General features: G+C 54.6%; 1 protein-coding gene across 7 annotated transcripts in view; it reads left to right on the top strand.

The window, feature by feature from the left end:
- Positions 1 to 22,372, top strand: part of SRCIN1 (SRC kinase signaling inhibitor 1) — a 68,535-nt gene that overhangs the window by 5,045 nt on the left and 41,118 nt on the right. For 4 of the 7 annotated variants that reach the window (XM_081028847.1, XM_081028845.1, XM_081028841.1 and 1 more), the window contains exon 2: positions 20,233 to 20,534. In XM_081028847.1, the coding sequence (XP_080884973.1) occupies positions 20,233 to 20,534 (302 nt within the window). Of the gene's footprint in view, positions 1 to 5,061; positions 5,125 to 20,232; positions 20,535 to 22,372 lie in introns of all 7 variants that reach the window. The other 3 variants (XM_081028843.1, XM_081028846.1, XM_081028844.1) reach the window with 1 other exon arrangement.

Here is a 22,372-nt window from a genome sequence, read left to right as displayed (position 1 = left end):
GTACGTGTCAGTGGAGCTCGGACCTGAGAGATGGCCACTGAGAGAGAGCTAGACCTTTGCATCTCTGGGCCCTGCTTAGTCTCCACACTAAATGTGAGGCCCCGTGCGTCCTGCCCCCTGCAAGGGTCATGGACATCATGGGGGGGAAACGAGCTGTCCTTGGTTCCGCCTGATTTCCCGGGGACTGATCCCAGGGCCTGCCCCCTGCCACCTGATATGTTCTCTATCTACGTCTGGCACAGGCCAGTCCCAGCCCCCAGTCCTGTCTCGGTTCCCTTCACCACTATAATGCCCATCACATGGGGCAAGACTGGGTAAAGGCTGGCGCCTGGAGAAGATAATGTGGAGCCACTGAGTAATAGTGAGAATTTGTGAAAACAGGAACAAAAATGCCCTCCACCGCCAAGGAGGACTGGGCCCAAGGAAATGCAGCAAGAGGGATCAAGGTTAGATTTAGTTTTAGGGAGGTACTGTCCCAGGGGGCAGATTAGTTTCTGAAATTGTGAAAATTAAATGAAATAATAGATAAAAATGTCCAGTACAGTGCGTGACACATAATAAACACTCAATAAATGGTATGGGATAGAAATAGGTATCTCTGAACCCAGAGAAGACCCTCCCTTTACTCTGGGATTTCGGATTTTACAGGGGATGAGGAGTTGGAGAGACTGTTCCCAGAGGAGTGTTTTCTCCCACACGCAGGCTGCCACTCTCTCACTGCACCCCTCATGCCCCACACATAGACTGGGCTCAGGGCCCAGCCACATAGGGACACCTTGCCCTCATCCTCTCTGCTGATGCTGGGCAAACAGAAGGGTTTGGAGGCCAGGAAACCTGTTTTTCTCCCTTTCCCCCTATCTTTGCACAGGACAGCTTGAGAGGAAATAGGCCCACGCTGCAGTGGGAGGAAAGGAGGTTAGATAGGAAGGAAAACTTCCTGGTGGTGGTGGCATGTGGAGGGTGGCCGCTCCAGGGTGGGGAGCTCTGGGGGTGTTTTTGCATCTTTTGCCTCAATGATAGGTGTGTATGGACATGAGTAGGCTAGTGTTGTACCTAGAAGCAGGGGACTGGTTGGCATGACCTTTGAGATGCCCTTTGGGCCATCCTGAGGAGCTTGGTAGATCCAGTTCAACCTCAGTGGCTGTTGTGGTTGGCAAGATGTAGGGGCCACAGCGGAGAGGAGTTTAGATCTGCTGGGGAAGAGGAGAGGATGGGGAAGTCACTCTGATCCCCCAGAGCAGAGAGGTGAAGGACAGGGTGAAGTGAAAGCATTAGACTGGTGTCAGGTTGCCTGCCTACCCTACTGCTGTGTGACCTGGGGCAAGATCATTGCCCCCTCTGGTCTTCAGTGTCCTTGGTGTGAGAAGAAAGCGTGGAACTAGAGAATCTCTAAGGCCCCTTCTAGCTGTCAGAGGTTCACCCACCTCCTGTCTCCTGAGATAATACATGCCTGTCCACATGGAGGGTGGGAAGAATATTTCCCAGCTCCAGCTAAATCAGGAAAAATGGAGATTTGGCCGAAAAGAATATTGGTGCACACACACGTATTACAAACAGTCCCTTCTGCTCCGAAGGCACACCTTGCTTAAATCTCTCCTTAGCCCAGAGGATGGATGAGGGAGTGGCTACAGGATTCAGCTGTCTCTGAATCATAAACTCGGTGTTTTCCTACCACCCCAGCAGAACTCGCTGTGTCACACTCCATTCCAGCCGTGGACTAGGATCCAATACGTGTTTTCTTTCAATGAGGCACCTCCAGCTGGTGGTTCATCTCCCAGACAACCTCTTCCCGTTCCCTGGTAGCCTCAGCGACAGGCCCAGTTGCCTACGTGTCCCGGTGTGGAGCAACATAAGACTGGGAAAGAGTTGGGTTTTCACGTGCCTGCCTTCCTCACCTCTGCAAATATCTTTATGCCAGGACACTGGCTTCTTTTCCACCCCAGCCACAGAACGTGCTAGAGACCCCGACCCAGAGCCCACAGGTGGACCCCCAGACCCAGAGATCCCACAGAGAAGCCCCAGACCCCAGAGTTCCCCACAGAGACGCTCTTGCCTGAGAGGTTTATGCAGAGCCTAGGAGGTTGGAGGGAGTGTGTGTCCTGCTGTTCACCCCACCTCCAGGGCTTGTGAGAATTGCAGACACCACAGGCCTCTGTAGCATCACCCCAGGCATTGCATCTGCCTCATTGGGGAAGAATTACGAATCCCAGCTCATTGGGAAGGCATTCGAAGGCTCTTTGAAGCCCCTCTGAACCTCTGAACCTCTCTGCCTGCTCCCCTGGCTAACCCCTATCAACGCTGTCCCCACCCAGTGGCCAGGCTGGCCTAACGAATTCCCTTTCTTGTCCCAGCCTCCTAAGGTGAAAGTTAGGGCTCTGAGGAAAAGTGAGGGCTCTTAGGACTTGCTCCAGCCCCCTGACTTTTTAGGCTCTCTCTAGCCTGGGTGCTCAGGGGATTTCTGGTTGTTAAAACAAGAAGGGGCCTTTGAAGGCTTCCTGGAGCCTCTTCCAAGATGGAGGTGGGAGAGCAGGAAGGAGGCTCCTGGAGAGCCAGAGGTCATTTCAAGATGAGCTCAGGATATCCTGGACCCACTTCTCCTGAACCCAATAGCTCACCCCTTCCCCCTTGGTCCCTGGTCCATCAGCATCCCAGGGTTGAAATCATCTGACTCCCACCCCTAGGATGAGACATAAAGAGACTGAAGCGAAGCCTTCTTTTCCACTTATTGTTGTTAAGAAATAGTTTATACTGGAGCATGGGATGGAAAGAGGTTACACTTCAGGCAGAACTTCCCAGGAGGCACTGAATGGGAGATAGCCAAGACGGGGAGGATGGATGGGAGGCAGTGTAGCTCAGGGGTCAAGAGCTCAGGTTCTGGAGTTGGCAGCCCGGCCCTGAAACTCATGTGCTGTGTGGTTATGGAGTCTGCTCATCTGTAAATCGGGGCTGATCACAGGGTGGGTATCAGGATTAAATGAAGTAATTCAAGCCGAGTTCCTCGCCCATTGTAAACCTTCCATAGTCATTTCTTTGTCTTCATCTTCCTCCTTTCTATCCAATTGAACGATTGAATGGGAGATGCTCTTGCTGGAGGAAGGGGCTCATGTGAGAAAACCCAGATCCTCACCTCAGCCTATCTGGGGCTGGGCCCTTGGAGCTGCCACTTAAGGCTGCTAGTACGAAGGAAGCTGCCCTCCTGCATCTTCACTCCCCCCACCCTGGGCCCCTCTGTCCATCTGCCCTTCCCCACCCCACCCCCAAGCCCCACTGCCTCATCCAGGAAGTCCTCTGTGGCTAGACATGTTAGTGAACATTCTTGATTTCTTCTCCTAGTCAATGTCCCAACATCTGGATACAACAGTTGTTTCTCCCTGAGATGCCTGCGTCTTGAGTAATGGGGGGAGGGGGGGAAATTGGAGCCATGAGATTGGCAGGGGGCTCTGCGAACATTTGCAGCCAGACATGACGTGGGTAGGGATGGGTCTGAGCCAGCTGAGTTTAGGGATGTCCCCAAGAGGGTGCCTGGGCCACAGTGTCTCCAGGCAGGAAGGGTCTTAATGCTGCATTGCTACAGGCTGAAAGGCAAAAGACAGGTACAGTAGTCCCACCCTTTCTGAGAGGGATATGTTCCAAGACTCCCAGTGGATGCCTGAAACTGTGGTTAGTACCAAACCCTACATATACTATGTTTTTTCTATGCATACATACCTATGATAAGGTTTAATTTATAAATTAGGCACAGTAAGTGATTAACAGAATAACTAATAATAAAATAGAGCAATTATAATAAACTGTAAGAAAAGTTATGTGAATAGCTTTGGGACCCTTATTAAATAAAATAAGGGTTACTTGAGCACAAGCACTGTGATAGTGGGACAATCAATCTGATAACCGAGGTAGCTACTAGTAGGGTAGCATAAACAGTGTGGATATTCTGGACAAACGGATGATTCATGTCCTAGGTGGGGCAGAGCAGGAAGGCTTGAGATTTCATCATGCTACTCAGCATGGCACACAATTTAAAACTTATGAATTGTATATTTCTAGAATTTTCCATGTATTCGGTTGGTGCAAAAGTAATTGTGGTTTAAAAGGTTAAAAATAATTGCAAAAACTGCAATTACTTTTGCACCAAACTAATATTTTCAGACTACGGTTGAACATGAGTAACTGAAACTGCGGATAAGGGGTGATGGACTACTCTATTGCAGCACGAGGGAATTCAGTTAGAAGGACTTCCCTGTATGGTGAGAGGGAGGTAGCCATAATGGACAGCTGAGGGGGGCCCTGCCCTGGCAGTTTAAGGGTTAGTTGGGTGCAGAGCAGGAGTGAGGTAAGAGCAGGACTTTGGGCAATTTTGGGCAGGGGTGCCATTCTCCCGCCTCTTCCTGCACAGATCCCATCACATGCAAGTGTGTGAATGCTTGTTGGGTATGAAATGCCCCTGTTTCCTCTATTACATGCAGGGAAGGGGGCCTAATTCAAGGTTAAGGGGTGAGTGGAGCAGATGGGGGTGGGTCTCGAGCTGGGAGAGGGTTGTCAGCAGAGCAATGATGGCAGACCCCTCTGACTCTGAACCCATCAACCTTCCATAATGGGGTGACCTTGGTTGGAAAGGCAGATGGACCATCCAAGGTGCTGTCATTTGGGATCTTGTATGGGTACCCCAGGAAAGAGTCTGCCCTGTTTCTGGTATGAGAACCAGGCCAGCTTGTTGGCTGTCTGCCCTGCGGATCCCATGTTTTCTGTATTGTCCTGCTGTCTGTCCTCCTGTCTGTCTTCCACCAGTGTCTCTGCCCCCTCAGCCCGTGCTCTTCCTCCAGCACCCAATCTCTATCCTGCCTGCTCCCCCAGCATGCAGTGACTCCCGCCCTATCCCAAAGGGACAGTTTCTAAGGCTCTGCCTTGCCGTCCCTGCCTTCTCCTCTCCCACGGCCCAGGGCCCCTGCCTGGCCCATCCCACTTTGGGAGCCCCGCCCCAGCCCCTCCCTCTCTCCAAGTCCGCTACCCAGGCTCTTGGCATTCATTCACGACTTTCCTCCTTTCCTGTCCCTCACCCAGGGCTCCAGCGTGCAGCGGGAGGGAAGCCTTCAGGACTCTGTTCCCTCTGTTTAAAGTCTCCAGGTTAGTAAGCCAGGAGGGAGGCCTCCCCCACCATTCTTTTCCCACTGCTCCTCAGCCACATGCCCTTTCCCAGCCTAGAGGGCCAGAAACGGGGGAGAAGGCCATCCCTGGTGGGCCCATGCCTTTGCCAGGGGAGGGGGCAGCAGAGACCTGACTCGGGAGGGCACCTTGCCTGGCAGAGAATGTGTCTGTGTGTGCATGTGTGTGCATGTGAGTTAGTGTGTGTGCAAGCACGTGTGCATGTACATGTGTGTGCTGGTGGCAAAGCTTCCTTGTACCTGGGGCTGGGGTGGGTGGAGGAGGCAGGAGCCCTCTGCTAGGGGACTGGAGGCCTTGGGGGTGGGGGTCAGGAGCGAGGGGCCCTTCTCTGGGGGGAAGCCCATGTTCTGATGATGGCTAGAAGGTGGGGGATGGGAGAAGATGGGACCCTATCCGATCTCAATACAGCTTTGTTTAGTTTATAGGCACTTGCAAACCTGTGATCTCATTTCATTTACTCAATCAATTGTTCATTCATCCATTCATTTCTTCATTCACTCATTTTTCCAAAAAGATTTATTGAATATCTTCTTTGTGCCAGTCACTGGGCTAGACTCAGAGTCCAACAGTGACCAAGACAGGTGAGCCCAAAGAGCTTAAGGGGTTGGCTGAATTCACCAACGGTGGGGCCTGGCGTCATGGCCTGGCCAGCTGACTGTATAGTACCTGCCCCCACCCCAGGGCTGTGAGTCTATGATGCCCCTGTCTGCCCCTGTTCCCTCTCCTGGCTGCTGCTCTGTACTTCATGTCCTTGTAGAAAGTCTTTTGACCCTATCACACCCCTCTCATTGTGTGTCCCCACCAAGCAAGCAGTGACCAAGTCCCCAAGTCCCTTGTGACCCTGGGGACTGTGGGCATCATTGGTGGGCCAGGCTGAGGCTCCTTCAGAGGGCCTCAGGGAGCCCAGGTTGAGGGTGGGTGAGTGGGTAGGCAGCCCAGCCCTGCACTTCTGTGCTCAGGACCAGAAACCTGGAGTACTGGACTTAAGAATCGGCCTGACCTGGGTTCTAATCCTCATTTAAGCCATTTCCTAGCTGTGTGGCCTAGGACAAACCACTTTCCCTCTCTGACCCTCCGTGTTCTTACTGGTAAAATGGTGCAGGAACAGAGTTGTTAAGAGTAAAGGAAAAGCAGTGACTGGTCCAGAGCTGATCCACAGCAGCGATTGCCCAATTGCTAGTTCCCTTTCTGTTCCCCTTCCCCCCACCCTCTGTGCCCTGCCTTGGTGTCAGGCAGACTGTGCCCTAGGTACTGTCTGAGTCCTGCCCCTACCCCCACCTTGGGAGAGAAGCTGCAGAATCCCCATTTTGGCCATTTTCGGCTCCACATCATTCAGCCCTTCTTCAGCTCCCTGAAGAATGCTGTAGCCCAAATCCAGGCAGGCAGCCGGGGGGAGGCAGCCCTCCTAGCCACCGTGGCTGCCATTGCCTTAATGGCTTTTTAATAACTTTGCTTGGAGACAATCTGCAGAGCGCTTGTTTGTCTGCCTCTTAATTAAAATGACCGTTTTCCTAAAAGCATGGCACAACTCCTCTCCCTCCTCACTCCTCCACTGCTGCCAGGAGTGGGCAGAAGTGACTAGAGACTGCAGCCCTTCCCCTCTGCCCTGTCTTGGTCATGAGGGCCACAACCCCCACTCCCCACACACATAGCAGAGGGTCCACGGAGTGGGTTGAGGGGCAGGGAACCAGGGAGGGGGGCCTGAATGCTCTCCTCTTTCACCCTCCCTCTTCTGGAATACTGCCAGAGGCAGGAAGCTCAGTACCTTCCAAGACTTATTTTCTACATCTGTAAAGAGGGGGAGCAACCCCGTCCTGCTTTACCACCCAGAGTGGAATGACCTGTGGGTGGGTTTTGGAAAACCACTCTGAGGGTTATTAGAATGCGCTGGGTGGGGGTGGGGGTCGGGAGGCATCAGTGGAGGGGACACAGTGGGGTCAGCGCCTCACTGTTGACTCTGGTTGCTGTTAGAAGAGACCTCTGTGCTCCCTATGTGGGCTCTGAGAAAGAAGGGAGTGGACGGGGGAGGGCTGGCAAGGGGTTGGGGGCTCATTTAGTTGTTGCTGAGTTTGAGGGGAATATTGCAAATACGTAACAGTAATAGTGCAAATACGAATGACCCATAATATTTGAATCATATATGCTGGGTTGAGCTCTGACCATGTGTTAGTTCATTTTATCCTCACAGCTGTCTTGTGAGCTTGATGCTCCTGTCTCTGTTTACAGAGGAGAAGACAGACCAGAGGGGTTAAGTAACATGCCCAAGGTCGCACAGATTTTCCATCATGGCAGCCTCAGTCCTACTCCCTCTCCGTCCATTTGGCCTTCCTCCCGAAGCCTTTCTTAGGTCTAGCCTCAATCCCTCATGCTGTATGTGGAGTGATACACCTTCACCTCACTTCTGCGCTCCTCCCTGATTCAGGGGTTCCCCCCTGACTAATGCCACTGAGACTTGACTCTTAAGTTCATCTCCACCTTCTAGCCCCCAACCCCATTTCTGGTTCAGTCCCTGGGGAGTCTGGGGCTCCCAGACCCTGGAGTGGGGGTGGAAGGAAGAATCGAGGTTAGAGAGTTCCTATTTGTAGACATTCTTTCAGTTCTCATAGAGGTCCTCCCCACCTGGGGAAAAAAGACCATGGGGACAGGGAAGTTACTCAGTGACGTGGTTGGGACAGCAGGTGCGGCTTGGTTGTGAGGCAAAGGGAGGTGGTCTCACATTGCAGCTCCACCAATAAGGCCACCTAGGAAAGCATTCTGGAAAGCTCTGGAGGAGTGGGAGGTGCTGCGCCCCGGGGCTTGGAGAGCCCATGTCAGGAAGGACCTCCTGAGATATCTGTCTCCACTGGCTTCCCTTAGGCCTGGTCTTTTTCTCTGAGTCTTTGCTTCTGGGACTCCACTTCTAGGAACAACCCCCCCCTTTGTCACCGCCCATTCCCGCTCCTCCCTTAGCCAGCACCTCCCTGACCACCTCTGGCTGGCCCCTTTGAACTCCCCCAGCATAGTTAAATCTCTGTGGTTTAAATCTATGATTTAAATCACAGTTAAATCACAGCATAGTTAAATCACTGGTTGCGGACATAACTGAGCCTACTAGTCCATGTTTGCTCTTGGGGACAGTAAGCTCAGTGCCTTCATGGGCAGGAAATGGTGAAGCAGTGGATGAGGACGATAGGGAATGGTGGGGACGGCGGTGGGAAGAGCACATGTGCCCTTTAAGACGTTAACATTCAAAGAAATAAAAACCAAACACCACCAGCCAGACAAAATGCCTGCGTCCCCGTATGACCCCAGTGCGATCCTTGCTAAACTGTGGTGAATTTATCTTGGCATCCCCACATTACGCAGCACATAGTAGATGCGTACTGATTGTTTGTTGAGTGAATACATGAACATACATGTGCCAGGTACTGTGCTAGATACTTTACATAACTTATTTCTTCCTATCTCCCCAAGGTAGGCACTGTTTTCCCCATTTTGCCATTGGGGAAACTGATGTCCAGAGAAATAAAATGACTTGTTCAAGGTCACATGTATGGGAAGCAGCCAAGGCAAGATTTGAGCCTTGGCTCGCTGTGTCCTTCCTGCTTTGTGTACGTGTGACACATGGCACATGCATTCAGTACCTGCCCTAGGTAAAAGGGAGGCGAGTGGCCACCTGGTTGACATGTATTACAGGCTCTGTGGGAGGTTGGGTTAAAGGAGGACTAAAGAGGCAGGGAGGGAGCAGGCGCCCCTCACTCCAGTGCACCCCTCCTCCCTCAGCTTCTGGTCCCATCTCAGCAGCCTGGGGATGGCGGCGTGGTGACAGGTGCCGAGCTGCAGAGATGACAGCACTGCTGATTCCCCCATAATTACTGTCTGATGAGACGCCAGAATTAGCCACTGCGCAAGCATGGGATACAGACATGGGGCACAGTGAGGAAAGCAGCTGGGGGTGGGGGAGCCTCTGCTTCCAAGCTGGGGGCCCTCTGGCAGCAAGGCAGGGTCGGCACTGGAGAGGAGGAAGTAGGTTAGCAGAGAGGAAGCACTGTGTGGTTTATGTATATCAGATATTCTGTGTGCTGTGGTTTTCCAGTCTTCAAAGTGGCTGGGCTATACCCCTGAGATGGCTAGCTGCTGGACAGGGCATCCAGGACATCAGGCCACAACCAGAGAATTACCAGCAGAGCAGACTGCCCACTCAGACTCCTGGGCACACCGTTTGGTGCCTGGAGCTTGGATCTGCCTTGTGGGGCTGTGAGGAGGCACTGTTGCTACTGGGAAGGGGCGAATACTCAGAGCAGACTCCTCAAATCACATCAGCAAGGTCAGGCACTGAGGGAAGATGGAAGTGCCTGGAAGGAGCCGACAGGTTCAGCTGACCTTGCCAGGAGGGTCATCCATCCCAGGCAGGAAGAGTCAAGTTGGACCCCAAGGCCCAAGGTCAGGGGAGGCCTGAGAGTGAGGAGTAGGAGGCAAGGAAGGTATGTTCTGATCTCAGAGCAGGGCTGTGTATTCCCCGGGCATTTGTTTTCCCCAGCACACATACTGAGGGCAGGAGGAGGGCTGGTGGGAATAGAAGCTATGAGGGGTCATCTGGGCTGCTCAGACCTCATCTGGACCATTAGAGCAGTTTTGAAGGCCATCACCTGAGAGGGGTGGTGATGCCCAAGGGCTCAGCCAACAGAAGGCAGTGCAAATAGCCAGGCGGTGGGAGCCAGGCCACACAAGGAAGGGCCCGAAGAATTGGGCTCAGGAGAGAACATCAGAGTTCAGGACCCTCCATCCTGCTCCAGTTGGATAGGTCGTGACCTGTCCCTGAGCCCCTCTGAGGGCCATGGGCTCATTTGTAAGGAATAAGGAGCCCCTCAGGAAGATTGGTGCCTTGGATGTAATGAGTCCTCTGTTCTTAGAGGTATCCAAGCTCTGGCTGGATGGCATTCCTGACGTAGGGAAGACTTGTAGCTTGGCCTCAGCACAGCCTGTGGTAGGCTCTGGGAGGACTCTACCCAACAGGTGTGAGAAGAGCTCCGTGGAAAGGTAGATCCCTCAGCGGTTCTTTCAGGACTGTGAGACCCCTTCCCAGCCTGCGCTCCCGTGGCCCTGAAGCAGCTCTGCTCCCTGTTCCTCCCCCGTCTCTCAGCCCTGCCCTGGAGAAGAGTCGCTTTGGCTCTTCCAGTGCCAGGTCTCTCCACAGAGGACAGGGTTGGGGTGTGTCTGTGCTTCTCTGGGGTGGAGGGCTGTTGGAGTGTTCTCAGGGAGTTGGACAGACTGAGGGGACGCGAGGGCTCTGACCCAATGTCTTGGACGAAGACTCAGGGAAGCCTTGGTGGCAGAATCAGCATCTTCCTCCGGGGCTACAGGGTGTAGGGAAAGAAGGGCGATCTGGGCTGAGAACCCTCGCAGTTGAGATCAGACTTAACTCTGACCTCCGACAAGTTACCCCTTCCTGAACCTCCACTTCCTCACCTGTAAAATGGGTGGAAGGAGAGCAACCTCCTAAGGTGACTCTGCGAATTCAATGAAAATGGCTGTGAGGACCCTTGTCGACTGTCATGAGTGTGGGGGGTTATCAGGAGCGGTGTCACTCATGGCTGGTCTATATTTCCCATGGCATCCAGCAAGCCTGCTGCCAGGTGTAACTCAAGATGAATGGGTGGATTCGACTGAGAAGAGAATAGTAGAGTCTTCGAGTCTTTTGCAGATGGAAGGGGAGACTGTTTATTTCTCCACTGCCTTCCAGCCTGTGCTCCACCTTCCCAGATCCTGCTCTGGTGGGAGGACTCTGGCTGAACAACAGGGAGAACTTCTGAAAGATGCCCCTAGTATCTGATCAGGCTTCCCAGGTCAGCCTGGACCCAGTGGTTAGCAAGAACTAGCTGAATCTCGTGGCCTCTCCAAACTCCTGGCTCCCCTTCTCCTGCCTCCTCTCGTCTCTTATGGTACTAACCTTGGCATCCATAGGGAGACAAAATGATGGGATGCAGATTGGGCTGTGGATTCTCAATGGCTTGCCGTGCAGTGGAGTAATTAACACATGAGGTGAGCGCTGAGCTGAGAGCTGAGCCTTGGAGCCCCGCAGCCCTGTCCTTCACCCTCCAGCAGCAGGTGGAAGCAGGTGAAAGGCTCGCCGGCCCCTCACCCTGGTAGAGGAGGCTGAGCGTCTGTAGAGACAGAACAGCTGGGTGCCCAGGCCCCAGAGGGGCGTCTCAGTCCTTGGCATTGCCTTGTTGGTTGGACATTGGTCAGAGTGGCGTGGCCCTGAGGTCACTGGCCTATCTCTCTATTTCTGGACAGAATGTAAACACTTCAGCGAGGAAGCTCTGGACTTGACAAAGCAGGAGAGGGCTGAGGAAGCTGCCTCCCTGAGAAGGCGCAGCTAGACTCAGGGTGGGCAGATGGGCGCTCCACGGTCTTGTGCCCCAAGCTGCAGATGCATCAACCTCGCACTTGAGGGGACCCCCAGATGCACTGCACTCTCTCCTGGGGCATCTCTTGAGTGTACATGATGTGTGTGCATGGGCACAGTCCCCTGTCTGTCCTTGTGGCATCTAAGACGGCAGAGTGGTGAGTCAGGGTGGCATCTGTGTGGTAACCCCAGTCCTGCCCAGGCCTGTGTGTGCTGCTCTGCACGTAGATGCCTGTGGGGGATATAGGCGAGGTAGTTTGTGACTGGGCATATGTAGGTGAGTATGTGCTGGGCACGTGGGCATGTGCCACGGTGCCCAAGTATGGCAATAAAAGTGTGAGTGAGCAGAACTGTGTGCCTGAGTGACCGAGCCATGTGCTGGGAATCTGGAGGCAGCAGGGCCTTGATTGTTCTGGTGACTAAGGGAGCTGTCTGGGTGCTGGCAGAGAAAAGGCCTCCTCGAGGGAGCCTGACCCCCTGAAGGATGGTGTCTGAGGAGGGTAGGAAGGGGGCCCCGCCAGGCTGAAGCCCAGCATTCATGGGGCCTGGGATGCTTACTGGGTATTGACAACACTTCCCTGTGGTGGGACAGGGTGATGAGTGGGGCTTCTACCTCTCACTGCCGACAGATTGGGGTCTCTCCCCTGGGAACAGGATGCCTCTGTCTGGGCCAGCTTTCAGGGTGTGGTAAAGGTCCTTTGCCCACACCTGCTGCTTTGGCCTCAGTACTCTGAGTCCTAATCCCTTGGGAGAGAAGGAGCTCTGGCAGCCTCCTTGGAATGGGGGCAGAGCTGGGAGGACAGGCCCCTACCTCTATCTCTTCCCAGCCTCTTGTATTTGCTCCTTCCCTTCCCCTGGCTTGTGTTCCTCTCTGCTGTCTCTCCAAGGAGACATGGAGCTGACAGGACACCTTCCCTGGGCACGTGATGGTAGAGATGCCATGCGGGAGTTAGCTTGTTAATGCGGCGGCACTTGTGTGGGCATACGCCAGGGCTGTTCCCAGCTTTTCCAGCAAAGGTTTCAGACTGGGGGTGACATGCTCCCCTCTGCATCTCCGCCCTCTTCCTTCCTGGGGAAGCCAATTAGCCAGATCTTCATGAGTAGTTAAAAATCAAAACCCTACACAGTCCTGGGTCTGATAAAATTCTGACAGTGGTATGAAAGGAAATCGAGTGATTGGCAGATTACGAAAGAACTGTCCCCCACTTGCTCCCTACTTTGGTGTTTTTGTGCAGTGCACAACCTGCACACCCGTTAAGTGTTACTGTTAGATTGGTGCTAAAGTAATTGCGGTTTTTGCAATTATTTTTAACTCTTTAAACCACAATTACTATTGCACCAACCTAATAGTTTTTCTTTTTTGAAAAACAAATGAGAGGACTGAAACACAGAGATGCTGCTGACCTGCTCAAGGTCACACAACTAGTCAGTGGCCGAGCTGTGTTTGAACAGAGCTTTCTCATGCTCGAATTCAATGATTTTTGGTACTGCCATAGCTTTGCCTGCTTGGAGAGGGGGTGCAGAGAGAAGAGGGAGGGTTTATATCTGAAATTCTGGGCAAGGAGCTGGCTTGTTGATTCCTTTGCAAAGCGGGGGAGGTCTTGTCTGAAGAGTGTTATCAGGATGCAATGCGGGGACCCTGATTTCTGTGTGGTGAGCATCCCACTGGGCTGGGGTGGACACCTGGTGCTGTGGCTGGGCTGTGACCCACAGCTCTTCTCTCTTTTGGGGCCATGGTTCTGTGACACGTTTTCCACTTTGCTGCTGATTCCTCCTAAGTCTGTGCCCTCCAGGGGCCTACCACTTAGAGAGGGGCTCTCCTGGCAATTGCTTTCTGGGAAGTGGCATAGTGGGATGGAAAAATCCTTGTCTCTGGGGCTAGAATGCCTGAGTTCCAATTCCGGCTCTGTCTCCAGCTCCTGTATGACTGGGTCAGGTTTGCTCTCTGGGCCTCAGTTTCCTTCGTGTGAAAGGAGGTTGTCTGGGGGGAGAGCACAGTATGGTTTTCAAGATGCAGAGAGGGGTAAGCAGAACAGTCGCAAGACCTCATTCCTCCCTGCCTCAGAAATAAGAGCTGAGAAGTTAGAGGGCTGCTGTGCTTTGTGGCCTGTGAACATGGGGAGTGGGCGAGAGAGGGCAGCAGGTAAAGGGAAGCAAGGACTCCACAGCCATGCTGGCGGAGTCCAGGGAGGCTGGCGGAGACGGCACTGAGACCCCCGCCCCACTCCTGAGGTGGCTATGGGTCTCCTTACCTCCCCCAATTCTGTCCTGCGAGACCACCCAATACCTCTGCCCTCAAGGAGGCCCCAGTCTGAGGGAGCTTCCAATCTAATGAGGTCAACAGGGCCTTACCTTAGTGCCCCTCAGAGAGGAGGGACAGGCCCAGCCTTTAGGGAGTATCCAGTCTGAGGACAAGACTGTCCTAGGGGAGCCCCTAGTCTGATGGGGGAGACATGGGCTCCGTGCTGGGATGTGCTCCCTCTGAGCAACTGGACAGAGTCAGCCTAGGGATGGGGGAGAAAGAAGCGCTGACAGAGGCAGCATCTGGCTGGGACAATGACCACCCCACCCCCAGGACACCCAACACCCTCTCTCTCTCAAATTCTCTCCCCCTGGGGAAAGTCGCAGAAGCTCCATTGGGAGCTGCTGAGACCCAGGGTCCTCCTTCCCCCCTGCGCAACAGCTCCTACTAGGCAGGTGAGCTCTCCCTCCCCCAACTCTGATGAGGTCCTTTAATTAGATTCCAACTCGTTTACCAACTAAGTGGCCTTCCGTGGGTTTTAAATCTGCACAAATTGGTTTGTATTTTTCTGCCTGCATGAAGCTGTGACTGGCAGTGCCCTGCACACTCCCCTGCCTCCTGGCTCCCTCTGGGCTCTGTCGTCCCAGCCCCACAGCCCACCTGAGTCTAGATAACCAGCTTCACTGGGGGCTGGGGGGGGGCAGCAGGCCTCCCTGGGCATGGGGGTGGAAGAGACCAGAGGGTCACGGGCCACAGTCCTTTTCCCCCTCTTCCCCACTAGCCCCAGGGAAGGGAGTCCACGTGGTGACTCTTATTAAATTACTCAACTCCCTGGTCCTCAGTTTCCCTTGCTGTACTGCGAGGAACCTGCCCCAGGCCCTTCGTGGCGGCTTGGAAAGTCGCATCAGGTGTGTCACTGGCCAAGGACCACCCTGCCTCTGACACCCTTTTGCCTTGCCCACCTTCCCCCACCACTGCACTGCCCAGGTAGCGTCTCTCTTGGGGGTGGGGTTCCACTTGGCCTCTTCAGCACTTCTCTGTCCTTCTAACATCTAAGGGGGAGGGGACCTGGCGTTCCCTGGAGCATCAGTAATGGCAGCTTGCCTAGCCTGTCCCTTGCCCCCTCAGTGTCACTGCCCCCAGTCAACAGAAAGTCACCTTCATCCTCTCACCATCTCCTTTGTGCTTTCCAGTCGGTTCCCTTTCCTCCCAGGCTGCCCTCCCAGGGATTCCTGTTCCCTGCCCTCTCTGTTTTCCTTCCCAGCCCAGACAGGCTATGCTGAGCTGGCTGATATTCAGGGGAAGTGGTGCTGGGTTGGTGGGGAATCAGAAGTATGGGGGGCAGGTGTGCGGGTTTCTGGCCCCCCTCCGTGCCAGCAGCTGGACATGAAGCCCTGTCCCTAATTCTCAGTCCAGCTGCCTCCTCCCCTCTGATCGCCTTTCCCCCCACCCCCCACCCCCACCTCTGAAGCTCTGGTTGGAGTGACAGGGAGACTCAACAAGGGCACTGGGCATTAGCAATTTGGGGGGGATATTACACAGGAATGTTTACAGAAAGGCAATTGCCCGGAAAATGACTTTGGTTGCTGTGGTGTGGGGCGGAAAAGATGGTTTTAGAAAACAGACACAGATGGGCTTCTGCTCTGAGGACCCACAAACACAGCAAGGACAGAGGGGCATGGGTACACAAGGAGCCCAGAGCCAGGGGCACGCAAAGACAGATTCCTTCACAGGGGGTGGGCCAGGGGATGATCCCCTCACCTGACCCAGGTGCCTAGAGTCTCTGCCAAGTTTGACCTTTGACCTCTGGCCTCTGACCTCCTGGCGCAGTGTGCTTCATAACTGCAGCAGGCACCCAACAGTATGGACTTGTCAGACACAATTGATGGTGGCAGTTGCCTCCAGGCATCTCCTGGGTGACTTGGGCTCCTCTTGCTTTGGCTGCAAACAGTGGGACTGGGGGAGCCTCCAGCTGCAAATGTGTGTGTTTGGGCAAGGCACTTTGGGGTCTGAGCCGGTCCTCCACCCTTCCGTAAATCTCCATGCATGCACCCCTCCCCTTGCCCTATCTTTAAGCCTCATCGGATCTAGCCCCAGGTCCTGTGGGCTCCCTGAGCTAGTGCCCAGCCCCCACCTGTGCCCTGGATGGGGACACACCTGTGAGGCTTCTCAGCTCCCCAAGGGAGGGAACTTGGTCAGCCTCTCTATCTCCAGGGAGAGGGAAACAGGGACCTGAACTCCAGATCCTGAACTTGGGGTCCCCAGAGTCCTTTTTCTTTTCCTTAGCTTCTAGCTTTGCTCTTCCCTCTGCTTTCTCCCCTTCGTCTCTCTTTTTCCCTCTCCCTCCCCCTCTCCTCTTCTCCACTTTCTCTTCCTCTGAAGATGATGTCATGTGTGAATGTTGCCCATCGGCAGCCAGAGGACAGAGTAGATGATGACATCTGGATAAAGATGCCAGATGGGGATGGACTTGATGACTTACCAGACGGTGTCACTAAAACTTGGGAAATCTTAATTCTCATCATGAGTTACAGTGATCTCATGTAAGAGAATGCTATTGAGGATAAAAATAAATCACGCTCATAAATAAACGTGGAATTTGGAATCGGTAGAACAAATAACCATGTCTCCCTCTTCCCAAGCACCTGCGCCTTTATCTGCAGCCAGCCACTGGGGGGCACCCATCTCTTCCCTGGTCACTCAGCCTGGGCAGCATTCCCTTCCCGACTGCCCAGGCTGGGAGGGCTGAGCTGAGGGTGACCAGAACCCCCCTTCCCCACTCTTTCCTTCCTCTTAATTCTGAGCTGGATTTTCCCAGTCCCAGGCATCTTCCCTATAGCTTGGATCTCTGACTCAAAAATTATGGTCGGCCTGGCCTACTGAGGGTCCTTGGAGAGATGGCAAACCCTCCAGCCACAGCTTATCTCCGGGGCTCCACCAAACCCCATCCCTCAGGGGCCTTGAGCCCCAATGCCCAGTCCTTCTCCAGTGTACCCCAGTTCTGCTCCCCGTCCAGAACCTCCCCACCCTCCCCCTTCCCTCAGGCTCCTTGCCTGTGCCTCTCCACCTCAGAGTCCTTCCACTCCTATGTCCCTGCCCCACTAGAACCCAGCCCTGCTTACCTTCTTAAGGCCTCCGTGATCCGCCCCAAGACCCCTGCCCGGATGGATCCCTCACTGCCCCCCTGCCATTGAACAGGAAGCATCGATCTGCACAGGAGCCCACTGCTTGCTAGATTGGAATCGATCTCCCAGGCTTTTCACTGGGCTGCTCTGGCCGGGGAGGGTCGGGGACGCTGTGAGGACGCGCTGGGGGTGGCTGCAGCAGGCAGGGGTGATGAAATGGGGGGGGCTGTTCTGCTAGGGCCCAACAGCTCTGTACCAGGAATGTCATTCAAAACAATGTACTTTCTCCTCCATTGTCTTGCCAGCTCCTCACTCAGAGCCCAGGGGCAGGGGTTAAAGGTTAACATCCCCATTTTGCAGATTCGTGCCCTTAGGCTCCCAGAGGGAAGAGATTTGTTGACTGAATGGATAATTAAATGAGTGGCTAACCCAGCGCCCTCAGGGAAGGAACAGACTCTAAACCCAGGGTGTTTCTGGCCTGGGTGTTTTTTTCTCTCCCAGTGCTCTGACCTCAAGTGCTTGGGCTGGTTCAGAGAGATCGATTGGTGCCTGAGCCATCAGAGCCCCCACAGACTTCCTTCTCCTGAGGGTATCCCCAACCCCACTGGGGCCCTGCAGAAATAAGGGAAATATGCAAAGGGCAGGGAGCAAAGACACTCTGGTTACACAGGCACCTCACCTCTTCCCTCAGCCTACTTTCTGTCTTTGTTAAATCAAGCCAAGGATCTGGAAGGTTCTTAAACAGATTCTAAAGCTCTTCAAATCAAAGTTCCTCTTTGCCATCGCCCTTCAGAGACAGCAGTCGTCTCTCTTGCCCCCTCCCCTCTCTCCGACACCCCCAGAATCCAGCTCCTGCCTCACCCCTGGCCCTCCCTCCACCAATGCCTGGGCACCTGAGTGGTGAGCCCTGACCTTTTGCAGGCAGGCAGTTAGTCCTTGTTGCACTCTCCGCTCAGGCCTGCTCAGCAGCCCCCTCCCCATTTCCACTGCCCGAGTGAGATTTATGGGGCTGCAGTCATCAATAGGGCTGCCTGTGAGGACACGTCCCCTGTCCGTGGCTGCTTCCTGTTCTGGTAGCCGGGACACTTTCCTGCCAGCCCTGCTTCGGCCCCTTTAATTAACCTGGAAGAGCCTGGTGACCCTGGACCTCCCCACAGTCTTTCCTTGTCTCAGGTTGGCACACTGTCCCTCCCCAGGTCCACCTGAGGAAGTGTGTGTCCAGAGCTCTAGGAAAGCACCACAAGCCCGGTGGACTGGCACCAGGGGAGACGTCCCTCTGGCTCAGGCAGGGTTGGGCTGGACTCTAGAGCGCAGGGTTCCAGCAACAAGGCTGTGGGAAGAATCCAGCCCTTGGCAAAGAGAAGTCTGTGAAATGTCCAGGGTCCTTGGCCACAGAGGGTCTCCTCCTGCTCAGTTATATCTGATGAGGTTGCAGACCTCTGGCTGGTGGTGAGGGTGCGTGGAAGAGGGAGGTTAAAGGTCACAAGAGGCAGGCCCCTACTCTGGTTGGGGCTATTTCACCAGTGCCCAGAGCATCCTCATCCCGGCCCCTCCTTCTCCTGGATGATTATCAGGTCACTCCTTTTCAGCCACATTCATTGGCCACCTTGGCTGGCTAAGGGCAGGAACTGGGTCCCCAGGGTTCCCAGCCTTGCTCAGTCAGGAGCCATCTTCACGAATTTCCTCCTTATCAGGGAACCTTTGCACTATCCTAACTCAATATGTTTTCTGTTAACTCTTTGAACTTAAATACATGTACTTGAAAGGAAACCTTATGTCTCTGCCACCCCAAGGAATGATATCCATGAAATCAGTGGTTGGACCTTCTAGTTGGGGTTTCTCTAATCCTTATGAAAATGAAGGTATAACTATTAAACTGAGAGACAATCTCCTCTTTCCTCCTGGGGTGAACAGGAGGTGACTGGGGCGTGGCAGCAGGCCTGCGCAGTGATGTGTGGAGGAAGGGGGCTGCTGAGGGGCTGGGCTGAATAGAATCTGGCTGGGTCCCAGAATCCCCTGCCCCCTCTCCTCTTTGGCTCCAGTTGACCCTGTGAGTCAGCCCCTTTGTGGAGCTGCGTGGGTCTGATGCAGTACCTGACACCCCCAAACCTAGACCACACTTGGGGGATGCTGTTTTGAGGTTGGTGGATTGTGGGGGTGGGGGTGTGTCAGGAAGACTGGTCGTCCGCCAGTGGGAGTGATTTCTGGGGATGAGGGAGAGCAACCTGTTATATACCCAGGAATATGGCGGAGGTAAGCCCTGGCAACTCCTCTGGAACCACTGTCCCTGCTGGGCTGTGGGGAGGTCAACATTAAGGCTGCAGGGTGGGATGCAGCAGGGCTGGACCTGGGGGGGTCAGGAGCCCAGGGCTGGTGGGCCTGTGGAGACAGGATTCAGAGTTCTGGGTGGGGACCTCAACCCCCGGCCTTCTCTTTTTTTTTCGCTTCTGTGCTGTCCTTTGTCCCCTGTGCGTCTTTTATAGGTCTTGAACTTTCATGTATGTGTTGGGAGGGGAGACGCAATAAAAGGAGGGGACTGGTCAGGGGAGGGCCCCAGGGGGAGGGCTTGAGCTGTTCTGTCTGCTTTCTTTCTCCTTGGAGTCTGTCCCAAATCCATCTCTCACTGTCCTCTCTGTGCCCAGCATCTCCTGTCTGTCCATCTGTCTGTCTCCGGGGAGGGAGGGGAAAGAGGATGCCATGCCCCAGGCCCTGGGCCTCCTTCTGCTTGAGGGCCCATCCTCCCTCCATGTTTCCTAGTCCTGGCCTCTTCCCAAGCCAAGCCCCAGCCTTCAGGACATGTGTGTCCTGGACATGCTAGTCTGAGGGAGGAGGCTACGGCCCTCCACCTATCCTTAGACGATGCTCTTGAAAGTAAAACTGTGCAGGCTCCTTTCCAGCAAGCATCTATAAGGAAACTCCCCTTCCCTCACCTGTTCACACCAGCGTGAGGAAGGAGGAAAGGAATGTGTGGATGAGAGGTGCCCAGGACCCCTGCTTCCACAGCTTGCTTGGCCTCACTGGACAGCCCCTCACCAGCAGTCATTATCCCTCCAAACCCACCTGCAGAAGAGTGAGAAACGACCCATCCTTGTTCCCACCCTCCTTGGCGCTTTAGTGTCACTTACCTCCCCAGCCCTCCTTCTGCTCCTTCTGTCCCCTAGTGAGGGGTGGGCAGCCCCTGCCTCACCCCAGGCGCCTCTCTGGCCCAACCCCAGGCCCAGTCCCACCCCTCCCCACAGTGACCCGGGTAGGGGCCCGGTAGCCTCAAACCAGGCGCCCAGTGACCTCGCTGTGTCCCCTCTCCCCTCTCGCAGATCCGGAGCGGAGCAGCCCCCCCATGCTGTCTGCGGATGATGCGGAGTACCCGCGCGAGTACCGGACCCTGGGGGGCGGGGGCAGCGGGGGCAGTGGGGGCCGGCGCTTCTCCAACGTGGGGCTGGTGCACACGTCGGAGCGCCGGCACACGGTGATCGCCGCCCAGAGCCTGGAGGCGCTCAGTGGGCTGCAGAAGGTTGACGCCGACCGCAAGCGCGATGCCTTTATGGACCATCTGAAGAGCAAGTACCCCCAGCACGCTCTGGCCCTGAGGGGTCAGCAAGACAGGATGCGGGAGCAGGTGAGTGGGAGCCCAGCTACAGGCTGGGGGCTGGGGGGACGGCCAGTTGGCCGGACAGAAGGTCTGATCCAGTGCTCCCCTGTCCCCAGGCTCATTCCCATTCGGAGGGGCGTCTGGGGCAGAGAAGGGGGAAAGCGAGTGTTGGACAATTGCCCTGGTTGGCCTTTTCTGCAGCCTTGCGTGGGGGGTGGGGAGAGGCTCAGCCTCCAGACCTTTGCCTGCAATCCTGGGATTTGGAGCAAGGGATTGGGCGGAGAAAGTCCAGCCTCAGAAACTCAGGCTGTTGGACTGGGCAGAGAGGCAGGAAGGCATGTCTTGGAGGCCAAGGGAGTGGTGGGGAGGAAGAGGGGACACCTTGGGGACTGACTGTTCTGAGCCTGAGGGTCCATCCAGAGGTGGAGTTGAGATGCTTGGGGTCTGCACCTCTGGGATATCGCCCAGTGGGAGTCTAAGTAGGCTGGATGTGATGTGTTCCAGCTGCTGCGAGAACAGGGCCCAGAACTCCTGGGGCCTTTTACCTCCTTCTCCCTGCTTCCTTTGTCCGAGACTTGCTGTGTGACTTTGAGCTAAAAGCTGCCTCTCTCTGTGCCTTGGTTTCTCTCCTGCCATCAGTGAGATTGAGAATGGAGTTGGGGCTCCTGCCTCCAGTCCAGTACCGGTCTCATCTCCTTCTATGGGAGGTGGTGTGCTTCCCTTATCAACCTCTCCCAGATCCTTGTGTTCTGGATGTATCTCTCCATCCGAGTATGACCTTTTCTGTCGGAAAGTTCTTTCTTGGGACTAGCCTTCTGCTTACAATTCCACAGTGGTGAGGTACCCTGACTGCTGAGACTCAGGCATTAACCGCTCTGGGGAAAGGGACAGAGAGGAGGGTGGTACATCCCATCAGCATCCTTTCAGTCGAGCCTTGGGTGTCACTTCCTGCTCCCACGCCTGTCTTGCTCTGTCTCCCCTTTCCAGATACTGCTGGGTGTGGCTGGGGGAGAGGAAGAGTGTCCTTACCCCATCCTCACTGCAGGGAACAAAGATACATTGGTGCACTTCTGGTACCTAATCTGCCCCAGGACCTTATCACCTCCAGTTCTGTCTGGCTTTTGCCTTTTCCCAGCTCCAGAGTCCTCCTGGGAGCAGAGTTACAATTGGGATAAGGGAGAGTTGCAGAGGAAGGAGATATGGCCCCTACCCTCAGGGATCCCCCTCAGTGCATTTCCTCTGTTTGTTCGGGCTTGGGAGGAGGGGGCAGGGGCATTTGTGATCTAGATGGGGGTCAGAGGATGGTAAACTTGATGTGAGGGGCACAGTACGTTGGGAGAGGGTTTGGAGGAGGGGAGGTCAGGTGGGCAGGCCTGGTCAGGGCAAGCTTCCTGGAAGAGGAGGTACCTAAACTAGGCTTAGAAGGGTGAAAAGGACTGATTAGGCATCAAGAAAAAGAATGTTGTTTTAAGAGGTGTGGAGATGGGGAGGAGCTGGGGAGGGGAGGTGAACATAGGCCTGAGCACAGTTGGTTTGGGGACTGGCACAGAAGTTCACCTGGCTGGTGCGGAAAGTCTCAGAGTAGGGGATGGTGGGAGGTGAGGGCAGACTGAAAAGGAGGACCAGATGGTTAATTGTTAGAAGTGCTGTGGTTGTTTTTTTATGGTGAATAAGAGGGGGGAAAATGGAGGCCGGAGGCAGGAGAAGGAGAGGAAGAAGAGAGTGTGTCATGAAGGACAAAGGGAAAAGCGTGGAGGGTAGGAGGGAAGACTGGGCAAGGCTTGTTTGCTGCCTGGATCTAGGAGGCAAAGGCAGAAAAACTTGGGTGACAGGGATGTGTTGACGCCTTGGGGAGAAAGAAGAGA

This window comes from Rhinolophus hipposideros (assembly GCF_964194185.1).
Source record: "Rhinolophus hipposideros genome assembly, chromosome: 20".
Taxonomy (NCBI): domain Eukaryota; kingdom Metazoa; phylum Chordata; class Mammalia; order Chiroptera; family Rhinolophidae; genus Rhinolophus; species Rhinolophus hipposideros.
Note: the sequence above shows the minus strand (reverse complement) of the source record. Positions and strands in the feature narration are given on the sequence as shown.